The 14,706-nt window shown below is 35.2% G+C and overlaps 2 protein-coding genes across 2 annotated transcripts; both read left to right on the forward strand.

Annotated features, from left to right (window-relative positions):
* The first annotated feature begins 2,183 nt into the window (after nucleotides 1–2,183).
* Nucleotides 2,184–8,515, forward strand: slc25a25a (solute carrier family 25 member 25a). Its single transcript, XM_051902274.1, has 10 exons — nucleotides 2,184–2,440; nucleotides 3,259–3,385; nucleotides 3,471–3,558; nucleotides 3,842–3,953; nucleotides 4,830–4,988; nucleotides 5,666–5,818; nucleotides 6,296–6,403; nucleotides 6,632–6,799; nucleotides 7,055–7,205; nucleotides 7,290–8,515. Exons 1-10 carry the CDS (start codon nucleotides 2,282–2,284, stop codon nucleotides 7,472–7,474), a joined length of 1,410 nt encoding a protein of 469 aa, XP_051758234.1. The 5' UTR covers nucleotides 2,184–2,281; the 3' UTR covers nucleotides 7,475–8,515.
* A 1,713-nt stretch (nucleotides 8,516–10,228) lies between these two features.
* On the forward strand, nucleotides 10,229–14,603 carry zdhhc12a (zinc finger DHHC-type palmitoyltransferase 12a). The gene is made up of 5 exons (XM_051902276.1): nucleotides 10,229–10,546; nucleotides 10,813–10,949; nucleotides 11,027–11,122; nucleotides 11,213–11,379; nucleotides 12,966–14,603. Exons 1-5 carry the CDS (start codon nucleotides 10,450–10,452, stop codon nucleotides 13,279–13,281), a joined length of 813 nt encoding a protein of 270 aa, XP_051758236.1. The 5' UTR covers nucleotides 10,229–10,449; the 3' UTR covers nucleotides 13,282–14,603.
* Nucleotides 14,604–14,706: the final 103 nt, after the last annotated feature.

The following is a 14,706-nucleotide window of genomic DNA, read 5'->3' on the forward strand; positions in this document are numbered from 1 at the left end:
CAATTTAGCTAATCGAGGGAGTGAAATAGTAAAACGTGTGCACGATTTAGTAAATCGAGGGAACAAAATAGTGAAACTTCTGCACGATTTAGCAAATCGAGGGAACGAAATAGTAAAACGTGCACACGATTTAGTAAATCGAGGGAACAAAATAGTAAAACTTCCGCAGGCTTTAGCAAATGAAGGAAACAAAATAGTAAAACGTGCGCACGATTTAGTAAATCGAGGGAACAAAATAGTAAAAGTTCTGCAGGCTTTAGCAAATGAAGGAAACAATATAGTAAAACGTGCGCACGATTTATTAAATCAAAGGAACTAAATAGTGAAACTTCTGCATGATTTAGCAAATGAAGGAAACAAAATAGTAAAACGTGTGAACGATTTAGTAAATTGAGGGAACTAAATAGTAAAACGTGCACACGATTTACTTTTTTTCTTGCATGTCATGTGCGGGGCTCTGTACATTTGTGTTTCTTTTTTTGTTGTTGAATTTTCTTCTCCTGTGTCCTATTCTTCAGCAATCCAGAATGGCAGAACAGCTAAAAGGTTTGTTTGAGCTGCGCCCTCTACTGTACAGGCATGAATTTGCATTTCCTTCAGCCTGAGGCTTATTCATTTCACTTTTGGTGTGAAATGACCTTTACATTTGCCAAAAACAGAACTGTTTTATTTTTTTATTATTATTTTATTTTTATCTTGCAATTCTGACTTTTTTCTCAAGATTGTGAAATTCACAATTCTGCGAAGTAAACTCGCAACTGCGAGAAAAAAGTCAGAACTGTGAGACAAAAGTCACACTTACCTTGTGTATTTTTTTTTTTTTTTTACAAACAAATACAGACTTACATAACTCTCATTATTGCCAAATGAGAGAAGAATTAAAAGTTGAACTGAATTCCTTAAATTTGTTTTAAAGGGAACTGGATGTTCTTATACAACATGCATGTGTAGTGGATGAAATGATAACTATCAAGATAATTATTTATAGTTAATAATTTTGGCATTTGAAGAGGTCTAACAACCAGTCTTTTTATATGCCAGGCCTTTCCCCTGCAGTGTGCAAACATCCCCTCTATGCAGGTTACAGATGGTTAATAGGTTGGTGTCCCCCTCTGCACAGATACCTTATAAATCTCTCTGGAGTAAGTTTTTGGCACGGACACTTATCCTCCACCAGACTCTGACGTAATTCTGCAACCGGAGCAGACAGCTTTGCTGCAGGATTATGCCTCACAAAGTGCAGTGTCGCCAACAGAGTCGCCATTTATATTTGTGCCTATTAACGTTAATTGCTGCTAACCAGGAAAATATCCTGTACTGACCTGCTAACTCTAATTACATTTGGCTTCAGTTATTTTTAGTAAGACTTTTTTTTTTTTTTTTTAAAGTTTTCTATATGCACAGGGTTAATTAACATGCAAATGCACATACAATTAGGTAGAAGGGAAGGAGACCTCTCATGAAAGTGAGTGCAGTAATATTTTTAGTTATTTAATATGAAACGGGTCAATACAAATACAAACAGTTCAAATATGCAACCACATAAACTTTATGTTCACGTTTATGTAAATTAATAAAGAAATTAGCTGAATGAAAACAGCCAAACATAAAGCCTTATTTCAGACTTATTTTCAGGCCATGTTTTTTTAAAATTTATATATATATGAGTTAAATTAGTATTTTGTCATTTTTATTAGTTCTTGTTTTTTTAAGAATATATAAATATATATATCTATATAGCTTTTATTCATTTTTATTTCTCTCATTTTTACAGTAAACCAAATGATTATATATATATATATATATATAGGTCAATAAAGTTTATTTTTATTATTAACTCTGTTTTTGTCCAACATATTACAGGTCTTTGTCGGTTTCGCTGTGCCCTGTGGAGTCTCACTTGAGAAAAATGTGAAATTCTATGAGTCACTTCCACTGAAATTTTACAGCATGTCACATGGCTCTTCTGGCAGCTCATGCTGGTATTCATACAGCCCTGAAGTAGTGAAAGAGGAGGGGCCTTATTTACATACGACCCCAATGGCCCTCACCCGTGATTGGTCTTTGAGACTGTGACATCAATAATGGCGTTCAAATGTTCAAATGCGTAGGAGCCGGTGACCAATCAGAGCCCGCCGTCCTTCACTCAGTGGGCGTGTCTAAGGACTTTTCTCGACATGATCAGGCGCTTTACCGGCATTTCAGCGTTTCACCGCCGACAGGCGAGAGTGTTCTTGTGTTATTTATTTATTTATTGTTGAAGACTTTTATTATTTTCAAGATGTTGTGCCTGTGCCTTTATGTGCCTGTCCATAATTCAGATCATGTCGAGGTGGAGTATTTTGAATCGAATGGATTACCGTCCGAGCTGAAGTCACTCAAGTCTCTCAGCGTCCTTCTGCCGTCGCAGGAATTCTCTACATACCGAAAATGGAAGAAGGTAAAAATGATAAAAATGTACATTCTTTCTAATCGTTCTATATATGTTACTCACTTTAATGTAACGTTAAAAATAATAAAAATAGTTTACTTTTTTTTTTTTTTTTTTAAGAAACTACACATTTTTGACGCATGACGTTTCCGCTGCTCGTTCCTCTTTCCTGCGCGCGCGCTTCCGTTAAATTGACCATATTTGGAGTTTCCCCAGAGCGCTTAATACTATCGACTAAATAAAGTGCATCAATAATGTGTTCTGTGTTATAGACCCATCAATACCATGGTACTGTAACTTAATCTTGTAAAAGTAATAGTAAACTTGTAGATTTATACCTTACGGTCGTCGTCATTGAATTGAAGGGCAGGATGTATAGCGCCCCTGCTGGTGCAGTTTCAACGAGACAATCAGAATTGACAGGTCCATAAGTTTATCGATTATGATTGTCTGAGAGCTGCTGCAGTCAGCTGGATGAGTTTACAAACATGATTATAATCTCACAAACAGATTTTCTAGAGAAAACATTAAATACAATGACAGGAGAATCTGATCTGATTGGTTAGTAGTTCATGTTATTTAAACCTAGACACTTTTTTCCTGGGTTTCACAGATCTGAGACAAGGATTGTATTGTGTCAGATGTCATCTGCTCAGTTTCCCATCTAATACGACACTCAAATTCTCTCTGTTCTAGTTTGCCAGCTGTTGGTATTCACACACTAACCTTTACTGATTGTGCAATACTTTGCAGCTGGAATGCATTGGATGTTCACACACACTGATTAGATTTGGTTGCATTAAAAATTGTCATCTTTCCCCCCATAGAAAATATTGAAAACTGACGTGAAAGAGCCTGATGGGCAGCTGGACTTTGAAGAGTTTGTTCACTACCTCCAAGACCACGAGAAAGACCTGAAGCTTGTCTTCAAAAGCCTGGATAGAAAGAATGCAGGTATTATACCTCGATGCAATACTTGATTTACAAACTCTCAACATGGTGATTTTAAATTAACTGACATTTAATCATTGTGTTCCAGGTCAAGTGAACGCCAATGACATTGTGAACTCCTTGAGAGACCTTGGAGTCCATATTTCCCTGCAGCAAGCGGAGAGAGTCCTTAATAGGTGAAATATTGTTTGGATAACAAATGGGGAAATATTGCAGTGACGTGCTTCTGATAGAGCTTCTAATTTTATACGCATTTATTATAGTATTTTATTACATTACAGAGGAACCAAACCCTTTGTTTATGACTATATAAATGCATTGAGCTCTTGCTCATTTTATCTCTTAATAATTTGAATCAGAGCTTTGTTGGAAGTTTTATCACCTTTTAAATTCATTGTAAAGCGCAGAGTTTGTTTCCAGGCCCTAAACGATCTTCTTTCTGTCTTTTTCCACATGTAGCATGGACAAAAACGGCACAATGACTATTGACTGGAATGAGTGGAAAAAGTATCCCACACTGCAGCCTGCAGAGAACATTCCCGAAATCATCCTGTACTGGAAACACTCAACTGTAAGTTTTCTCCATATCCTCAAATGCTTCAAAACAACCTAAAAAGCCGCTTTATTTATGATGACTGCAAAGCGATTAACATGTCTGCAAGGAATTATTCAGATTCCTTAAAAGGTGTATAGATTAGGCTGGTTTTTTGTTTTGTGATCGCTTTAGGGCGTAGGCCTTATGATATATAGTTGATGACAGTCTTAACGTGACCGTGCCTAAAATATCGACGGGAACACGGTGATCTAGGACGGGCTCCAGTTTAATAGGTGTAATGTTGCAGCTACTAAATCTTAACTAGTCTGTGTGCTGACCCATAGAGTTTGTGCATAAATCCATCCATTAAAATGTGCAAATCAGATGTCAGAGTACCCAAATTAAAACAGGACTAACTGTCCCCTCCAGTCTTGTTGACATGCACAAGTTTGAGACTTGGTCTAGTTGTTTGATTGTTAAAGGATCAGTTCACTTCAGAATTCGAATTTCGACTTTCTGAAGTGAACTAATTCTTTAAATGTCAATATCAGTGGCCTACTTTAAACTCTTATTTAACACCGGTTTAAACTGACCTGCAGCCTTTGTCCTCACAAGTTCAGTGCACTTTGAGACGGACTCAGAAAACTGATGCAATGTGCGCAAGTTTACGAGGGTTTGTAAAGTCCAAAATGGATTTTTTTGGATCAAATGACACCTTGGTGCCCCAAAAAAGATTTGACTGCGTCACTGGTCGGGTCAGAACACTCTGACGCACACATTGTTGCTGCCACGGGCATTGCACTTTAGTGCAAATACTAGTCATCATTCAGTGGTTATAATACTAGTGGTTAATTATGTTTTATGTTCAATGTTAGTCATTGCTAACAGTATCAGTGATCCGTTTCTTTGTAGATCTTTGATGTGGGAGAGAACCTGATGGTACCAGATGAGTTCACGTCTGAGGAGCACATGACTGGGATGTGGTGGAGACATCTGGTTGCCGGTGGAGGAGCTGGAGCCGTGTCACGAACCTTCACCGCGCCGCTCGACCGACTCAAAGTCCTCATGCAGGTGTGATGATGCACACACCTTTACATTACCTGCAAAAAGCAAAATCTTTCTGAGTTCAAGAGAACTAGATTAGCGTTATATCTTGTGTAATCCATTAACACTTTTAAATCTAGACAAGATAGGTCACACTAGACTGAAGAACCACCAAAATGCCAATAATATAGTTTTTATCAGGGCAAACTTTCGTAAGACTGACCCAGAAAAACTGGTTTCATAACCATATGGCCATTCTGTTTAAGTCAGAACAATTGAGTTTGTTACCCAAGAGTCATAAGTGTAGTTTATCAGTATCATAAATGTATGTTCCGGGTAACCGAATAGTTATACAGATTATTCAAGCGACTAATCAGAATCCGAGTGGTCAAGCACACCCTCTGTGTTGCGCTCTGATTGGTCAGATATGAGAGTGTTTTGCGATATCGCCTGTGGTTTGACTTTATCATGGCTGTGCGATAGTGAAGATCTGTGTCATGTTTACATCAGCTGTTACTCAATCGGACTTTGATTGTTCAGTGATTCGGTCCAAAACCTTTCACCGACATTTTTGAAATATTCAACTTTGCTGCCCCACATGTGAGGGATGTCTGAGGGATCTGATCACTGAAAACATATAAAGTGTAATATCATCTGTTATTATTGGCACTCTGTTCTAATAAACCTTTCCCCTTCTGTCTCAGGTACATGGTACTCATGGGAACAACATGTGTATCATGAGTGGTCTCGCACAGATGATCAAGGAAGGAGGGATGCGTGCGTTATGGAGGGGCAATGGCATCAACGTCATCAAAATCGCACCCGAGTCGGCCCTCAAATTCATGGCTTATGAGCAGGTAATAGACGAGAGCTGATGCACTTCCTCTGTCAGGGATGTAAATATCCGACCTGAGAAGTGTGAAAAAATTGCTGCATGTTTGAAAACCAACTTAAAATTAAAATCAAAACCTTTAAAAATACATTTTCATTACTTAAGCTTTAAATGAAGTAAAAAATTTGTGTATATATATATATATATATAAATATATAAAACTGAAAAATATCAGTAATACTAAAATAACACGGCAATGCATTTGCCATAAATATTAGTATTGTAATTTACTGTTCTGTAAAATAAAATCATTATATATTTTTTATTATATACTTGTTTTATTTTTACAGTATTATAGCAATAGTAATTTAATTTATTATAATAATAATAATTATTTTCTCCTTTTTTTTTTTTTGTCCTTAGCTGACCACATGCCTAATTTGTTTGTATCATGCCACTCAAAAGCTGTTGCATTAAATTAATCGCTTTTCTTCCTTGACAGATCAAACGGCTGATGGGAAGCAGTCGGGAAACTCTGGGGATCACGGAACGTTTTGTAGCAGGTTCCCTGGCAGGAGTCATTGCTCAGAGCTCCATTTACCCCATGGAGGTAAGTCGTCATGTGCCCTCACAAAACCCGTCATATTTCAGCACAGAATCAAAAGAAATTGCATATATTTTGCTTATAGTCTGTTTCAGTAGCATTAAGATGTTTTGTGCTCTACTTAAATGTCAAGGTTGTGCTTCATATGCAGTCTGTAATTACATCTGGATACAATTAAAAGGGTAAATTCCAGACAAACAAATGTTCTTACATCTGCAATGCTCTTCTCTTCAGGTTCTCAAAACTCGTCTGGCGTTAAGAAAGACAGGCCAGTACAAGGGCATCTCAGACTGCGCCAAACAGATCCTGAAGATGGAGGGAATGTCTGCGTTTTACAAAGGCTACGTACCCAACATGCTGGGCATCATCCCGTACGCTGGCATCGACCTGGCAGTCTATGAGGTGAGCAGAAGAACGAACACGTCACAATATTCCTCATTTAAATAATTAATGTGCAGAATAAAGGGGCGGGCCTAGTTGAGTTAGTTAGTAGAGGGCTTCATAGAGACAAGAACTAAACAGAGCGTTACTGACAGACTGGGAAGAGAGGAGCTGCAACAATGGAGAATATGAGGAAAATAATGAACATTTAAGTATTAATGCTGTCACTCATGAACAGAAAATGCTCATTTTTATTCCCTAATTTGCTCTTTATAGACGTTAAAGAACAGTTGGCTTCAACGCTATGGCACGGAAAATGCGGATCCGGGCGTCTTTGTGCTTCTGGCATGTGGTACGGTCTCCAGCACATGCGGTCAGCTTGCCAGCTACCCGCTGGCTCTCGTACGAACGCGCATGCAGGCGCAAGGTAAGCTCAAGGCTTTATAATGCATTTTTATGCCTGCGTTTACTGAATGAATATTGTTCTCACACTGTGTGTTTATTTCTGCAGCTACAGTTGAGGGCGCTTCCCAGCTCTCAATGTCGGGACTCTTCAAGCAGATCATGAAGACCGAGGGCCCCACGGGTCTCTATCGGGGTCTGACCCCAAACTTCCTGAAGGTCATCCCCGCGGTCCGCATCAGCTATGTGGTGTACGAACACATCAAGTCGACGTTAGGGGTGCAGTCGAGATGAGGCTTGATGGAAAAGGACTAAATCTCAGGGATTTGAACCTTGAGGTGTGGACGATCTCATTCTGTGAATGTGAGGGTGGAGGATGACGCTGTTAATCTCGTTATTTATTTAGAGTACTAAATCGGTAGAAAAGATGTTCGAAAGCTGAAATCAGGGACCAAATGTATTCATGTGACCACTGTGTGTGTGTGTGTGTGTGTGTGTGTGTGTGTGTTTGATATATAAGTGCCACTGAGAATGAATCAAGTGCTGTTTATGATCCAGTTGGGCAATGCAATTGAATCAACACTACAAGCACAGAACAGTTTGTCTGTGAAATGCATTATTTGATGCTGACTGAAGTTGCACTGCCCACTGTCTTACTAATGCTGCTTTATATTGACTAAAGTAATATATTTATACATCTTTAACCAGATATTTATTTATGTTGTGGCATCTGAGAGTTTAATGAATGTGTTCGCTGCACAGTGTCTCCGTTAAAGCCAGTGTTTTTCAGTAGTTAAACTGTTGTGTAATTTAATCTTAATTCTGGTTATTTTAGTTCTACTGCTGTCTAATTTAAGCTGGTTATTTTAAATCGGCACAATTGTGTTCTTCACTTTGCCTTAATTTAAGAGAATGTCTGGTTGATTTGTAAGCAAATGCACTTTAATTGCTTTAGTCAATTGTGAATGTAATGTGTAATGACTGTAATCTTGCAACGTTGTCGAAGGGTGTGAATGTTTGTTAATGGGGACCATATGTTCAAGTAATAAATGCACATGATACACTTACTTGCAGTATTGGTTGGGTATTGAAGGTTTTGAGTTCACTAATCTCAACATATAAATGCACAGGTTTGAGACGGTTTGATGTGTTTGTGGAAACTTCTATCCGGAAACTGCTTTAAGATGGATGTTCTTGGGAATTCATCAGAGTTTTATTGTAACAGTATTTGTTTCAGTCAAAGTGGCTCTTATTTTAGTTTGTTTTAGATCATTTTAATTTTTTGTCCCTTAAATGTAATTTATTTTTTCAATAAAAACGTAATATTCATATTAAGATGTTTGTGGTATTTATTTTGTTGTTCAGTAATGTCTTTAACATTTTCAATAAGGTTTACTTCAGGTGAAAAAAAAAAATACTATAGTAATTTATAATAAATACTATAGTGTTTTTGAACCATACTATAGTAAAGTACTTGAATTAATTTGTTGTGATAACATAACTATAGTAATATAAACAAATTACCCAATACTGTACTAAGTTTTCTACAACTATACAGTATATTATACTACAGTATGCTGTAGCATTCATTAACAAAGTGTTGTAAATACTATAGTAAATTGTAGTATACTGTATATATTATAGTATGGTTCAAAAACACTGTAGTATTTACTATAGTATTTTTTCACCTGCATGAGTTAACATGAACTAACAATGTGTTTATTCATTCTAGTTTTTAGGCCACATCCACACGAAGCCAGAGCTTTCCCTATCCTATCCCTCGTTTTCCCTCGTCGTCTCAGGAAATATCTGCATACACACAAAACCACTGAAACAGACTCAAAATGATGTAGTATACATGCCAGACCAGTATGAGGCGCTGTAAAAACGCATTATTAAAATCAAAAGTTATTATTTAATGGACCAGTGTTAACATGTACTAACAATGAACATATAACTAATGTTATCAAAGATTAATAAATACTGTAACAATGTATTGTTAATGTTAGTTAATACATTGTAGTGTTACCAATGTTAGAGCTGCAGACCGTAACTTCTGGCGCTCTACTTTCGTCGGTTTATGTCTATGATGAGTCACGCGGGTGCTGTGGTATTCCGCAGCGGTACGACCCGAACCAGTCTAAAATAGTCCGAATATAAACATTTATTATATGTGTACCATAGTGATTCAGGATAAGACAAAAACATGGTTTGGAAAATGGAGTCATGATGTACTCGCTCATTATATAATTTTTGTAAATTTTGTACACAAAAAAAGTTATAGACTGCAGAAAATTGTATATCACTCGCTAATATGGTACTAATGTGTTACTAATGTTTATTAATTATTTTAAAAAATAGTTAATTCAAGTTTATATACTAAAAGAATTTAAAAAGTCTATTTAAAACAGTACTGTTCTGATAATTTACTAAAATAAAAATAAATGTTCCAATATTTCACTATTCAAACAATTTAAACTACAACAGTTAATCGTTTTATATAAATTTTATTACATGTTTAAGCTAGGCGATAAAATTAAACAAGACAAAAATCTTTAGGATTAGCTAAATCATGGTTGATCTGTCATTTCCCTTCTTACATAACGTGTATAGCCAAAATCATAGTTCAACATCTGACCTATTTACACAAGATTACAGGTTCAGTCCTAGTTAGATCCGACCTGCTCTCTGAACTGTTAAAGAGATCATATCTCTGCTTTATCATGAAACTACTAAATTAAACTAATGTCCATTTCATATAGGCCTCTTCTTTGTCCTGATAAGTGTTTGAACACTGCCATCTGCAGTTCAAATCTTTAGTACCTCAGGAAACATGCTAGACTGGTATAATTTTCTCCATAAGATCGTGTAGTCGATTTCCTTCTTCACAACATTGGCATTTTAAGTGATTTTAATAAACTAAAAACTCGTTTATTTATCACTTTAATTTTAAACCACAGAGTTGTAGAATAATACATATTAAACAGAATTAGCGGAGAATCTTATTTTGAAATCTGGACATCGGAAAACGACTTTTATTTTGGAATCTAACCAACCGCTCAAACGCGGAAATGTTAAGACAACAAAATCAGAGACATAAAAACATACATGATGGCCAGCGGTTAGATTTCAGAAATTACTTTAGAATCTGTCTGAAATGGTTTACTTTGTGTTGATGTCTTTTATTACAAGAGTACACACAGAATAGTACTTGTATATTTAATGTAGCCATGTTTTGGGTGTTTTTAATATACTTCTCGTGAGGCAGGATGTTTAAAAACATGTTTAAATCAGGCTGTTTAGTGCGAACTGCGCATGTCATTCTGACCTGGCTCACAACGTTAGTGCTTTTTCTGCATAACACCGGTACATTTACATTTTAATAAGTGTGATTTCATTGTGTGTGTGTGTGTGTGTGTTAAAGATAGTAAAAGAATACCATAGTACTGCCATTTACTATTTAAATACTAGTGTGTGTGTGTGTGTGAGAGAGAAACATAATGAAAGAATACCATGGTATTGCCATTTACTTTTTAAATACAAACCCGAGCCACTACTTTGTGTGTATTTGAGTCTATATCTAGGCTATATGTTCTATTAAATATCTAAATGAGAATCATGTTCTCATGCAGATCTTCGGAAATGTCAGGAGCGAGGAGACCTACTACATCCTGTGATGTTCAGCGCTTTAGTTCTGCTCTCAGTACTGCTGTACTTCACTGTGTCTCTGATGGATCCTGGGTTTGTTCTGTCTGACACTGACACAAAGGTAATCAAGAATATAAAGTCTGTTTAAGATAATATCTTGCTCAAATAATAACTATGCAGATATTTGGACTCTTTCAGGGAACATCAGTGGATAGCGATGAAGAACTGGAGGAGATGATTCCTCAAGAGCAAAGTTCCTTAAAGCAGCGGCGCTGCGGATACTGCTTTTTACTGGTACTCCCATAACGTTGATGTACACTATGAAATCACTGTAACATTGAGTTTGCATCCAGGCTTTCTTGTTTCTCTTTTTACATGAACCAGCAACCAATGAGGGCCAGGCACTGTAGAACGTGTAAGCGCTGTGTGAGGCGTTTTGACCATCACTGCCCCTGGATCGACAACTGCGTTGGTGAGCGAAATCACAGGTGGTTCCTGCTGTATCTGTGTGTGCAGTTTGCTGCTGTATCTTGGGGTCTACAGACTGCATGGTGAGTGTGAGCAGAACACACATTTGCTGTATTTTTAACTCGATCGGACTGCCAGAGCATTTATTCATTGAGTATATCTTTAAATATAGTAAGTGTAAAGATGTCAAAGTTACCATTGCATATTGTAAACATTTATTTCCAAAGTGGACCCACATTTTGAATTAAGCAATGATCATGCACAGTTTCACATGTTTAAAGAACAGGCTGCATTATGCATTATTTGAAAAATGTACATAAAAAAAAAAATGTTAAATAATTAAAATACATTTTAAAATAAAAAAAACTATTCAAATAAATAAATAACATTTTATGCAAGTAAATAATAACAAAAAAATGTGATTGAAATAACTTAAAATTATTGAAATAAATAGAATTTGTTTTAAATAAAAAATGATTGAAATAAATAATGCAATTTTTAAAGATGTATGCATCATTAGAAAACAGTGTAAACAAATATTATATAAAATTTAATAAAATTTTCTTATTTTATTATTTAATAAAAATAAGATTAAACCAACTAAACACATTTGATTATAATTAACAAATTGATTCAAATAAATCAAATTTGACTTAAATAAATAAAAACTAAATAAATAAATGTGATTAAAATACATTTAAAAATGTACAGAAAAACAGTTAAAATATAGATAAATAAATAATAAAATTTCGATTAACTAACTAAATACATTTGATTAAAATAAAAAATTATTCAAGTAAATAAATCATTTTTTGTAAATAAATAAATGATTAAAATAACTTAAAATAGGTTGATTGATTAAAATAAATAAAATGTGTAAAAATACTAAATAATAAAGTAAAAATAAATAATAAAACTAAGATTAAACTAACTAAATACATGTGATTAAAATAAAAAATGATTCAAGTAAATAAATCAAATTTTATGTCAATAAATAAATAAATACATGTGATTAAATAACTTAAAAATATTGAAATAAGTCCAAATTGATTTAAATAAATAAAATATGCAAAAATAAAAAAATAAAAAAACTAGGATTAAACTAACTAAATACATTTTATTAAAATAAACAAATTGATTTAAATAAATAAATGTGATTAAAATACATTAAAAAAGAATTTTATTAAAATAAATAATGAATAAATTTGATCTAAATAAATATAATACATATAATAGTACAGTAGAAAAAAGACGTAATGATGCAACATAATTGAAAAAACTAAATATTTTCCAAATAATTTTTTGTACATATTTATAATATTAATATTTCGCAGTATCAATGTATTCTTTATACATGAAAATATATTTCATGTACATACATTTAAATTTTAGGATGGGGGTCCTTCACATGAGGATGATCATATTTGGCGGTCTGTGGCATTTAAAATATTAAATTATGCATTATATACTGTACAGTACCAGTGCACTAGTTTACTGATCCCAGAGGAACAATTCTTTCCCCTCATTACACACTGTACTCCATTGATCAGATTAGGAAGTTTGATCAGTCAACACCAAGATGCTGTGAAATACTAATAATTCACAGTCCAGAATGAAGAGTTATAAAGCATCAATGCAACTGTGAATTAACCTCAAGCGTGTGTCTCAGGTCTGGCGTGGTCTTTGCACCCACCTGGCAGCAGTGGTTCACTCAGAATGGATTCCTGCTCGGGGCGATCGGCATCACGGGGGTGTTTTCAGTGGTGGTGTTCATCCTACTCTGCATTCACCTGTACCTGGCCTCCGTTAACACCACCACATGGGAGTTCATGTCCCGCCACCGGATCCTGTACCTCAAACACTGTGACTCGGAGGAGAACCCGTTCGACAGAGGAGTGATCTGCAACCTGTGGGACTTCTTCTGCGTCTGTGGGACGGTAGCATGGGAGAGGATCTACATCAGACACACTCACGTGACTGTATGACTGATGTTTATGAGGGAAACGTGTTTTATTGAGCTCTTCAGAGGGTCTCAACATTGATTGTGTTTTACTAATACTAATGTGATGTGGGTATTGTGATATACTTGATGTAGTAAACCTGCAGGGAACATGTACAGTATCTACTTGATCAATTAACTAGCCTTTTAATCATTATGTGCCTCAGTTACTGGTTGTTCTTTCACATTAGCAACGTGCTAAAACATGCTAAAACACTAGCAAAGTGCTAGCAACATGTTAATTCATGCTAGCAACATGCTAAATCATGTTAGCAATGTGTTAAAACATGTTAGCAGGATGTTAAATCATGTTAGCAACAAGCTAATTCATGTTAGCATTGTGTTAAAACATTAACAACATGTTAAATCATGTTAGCAATGTGTTAAAAACGTTAGCAACGTTCTCTTTCATGCTTGCAACATTTTAGCAACATGTTAAAACATTAGCAATGTGTTAAAACATGTTAATATGTTAATTCATGTTAACAATGTGTTAAATCATGCTAGCAGCATGCTAATTCATGTTAGCAGCGTGTTAAAACTTGTTAACGACATGCTAAATCATGTTAGCGATGTGTTAAAACATGCTGGCAACATGTTAAAACATGTTAACATGTTAATTTATGTTAACAACATGTGCTAGCAACATGGGAAATCATGTTAGCAACATGCTAATTCATGTTAGCAATGTGTTAAAACACGTTAGCAGCATGTTAAATCATCCTAACAACATGTTAACATGTTAAGTCATGTTAGCAGTGTGTTAAAACATGTTAACAACACTCGTTCATGCTTGCAACATGTTAAAACATATTAGCAATGTGTTCAAACATGCTAGCAAAGTGTTAAAGCATGTTAACAACATGTTAATTCATGTTAGCAATTTGGTAAGACATGTTAATTCATGCTAGCAACATGTCAAAATGTTTGTAACATGCTAGTTCACACAAGCAATGTACTAAAACATGTTAGCAAAATGCTAAATAATGTTAGACACATGCTAAGAGATGCTAACAACATGATAAAACATGTTAGGAAGCTTATAAAACTTTCAAACTTTTAGACAAGGCTTTGTCAAGCAAACATAAAAGTTTGTCCCGACAAACTTTACTTTCTAGTTTTTTTGTATTTATTAAGTTAAAGTGAGTTTTCAAAACCTTTTTTTTACTCATTTGTTGCGTGATGTACATCTGTGACATGATTCTGTTCATGTAACAAGGGACGGTTTGTATAGTTCTCAAGAGTTTTTAATTACTTTGTGAGGTTAATTTTATATGTGACTAAATAAACTTTTGCACACAATGTTAATTGACTCACAAATTAATGATTTTTTGTAAGCCAGAACAAATGCTTCACCGAATGAACTCGCTTCATCCTGATTGGTTACTGACACATTTTCAGTCGTGTCTGT

The sequence above is a fragment of the Ctenopharyngodon idella genome, chromosome 8 (assembly GCF_019924925.1).
Source record: "Ctenopharyngodon idella isolate HZGC_01 chromosome 8, HZGC01, whole genome shotgun sequence".
Taxonomy (NCBI): domain Eukaryota; kingdom Metazoa; phylum Chordata; class Actinopteri; order Cypriniformes; family Xenocyprididae; genus Ctenopharyngodon; species Ctenopharyngodon idella.

Bases quoted from the DNA above. Each gene is read 5' to 3' on its own strand.
- slc25a25a (XM_051902274.1), top strand. From the start codon at position 2,282: ATGTTGTGCCTGTGCCTTTATGTGCCTGTCCATAATTCAGATCATGTC. The intron at 3,954-4,829 runs GTAAGTTTTCTC...GTTTCTTTGTAG, and splicing joins TGTACTGGAAACACTCAACT to ATCTTTGATGTGGGAGAGAA. The intron at 5,819-6,295 runs GTAATAGACGAG...CTTCCTTGACAG, and splicing joins AATTCATGGCTTATGAGCAG to ATCAAACGGCTGATGGGAAG.
- zdhhc12a (XM_051902276.1), top strand. From the start codon at position 10,450: ATGTTTAAAAACATGTTTAAATCAGGCTGTTTAGTGCGAACTGCGCAT. The intron at 10,950-11,026 runs GTAATCAAGAAT...GGACTCTTTCAG, and splicing joins TGTCTGACACTGACACAAAG to GGAACATCAGTGGATAGCGA. The intron at 11,380-12,965 runs GTGAGTGTGAGC...CGTGTGTCTCAG, and splicing joins TGGGGTCTACAGACTGCATG to GTCTGGCGTGGTCTTTGCAC.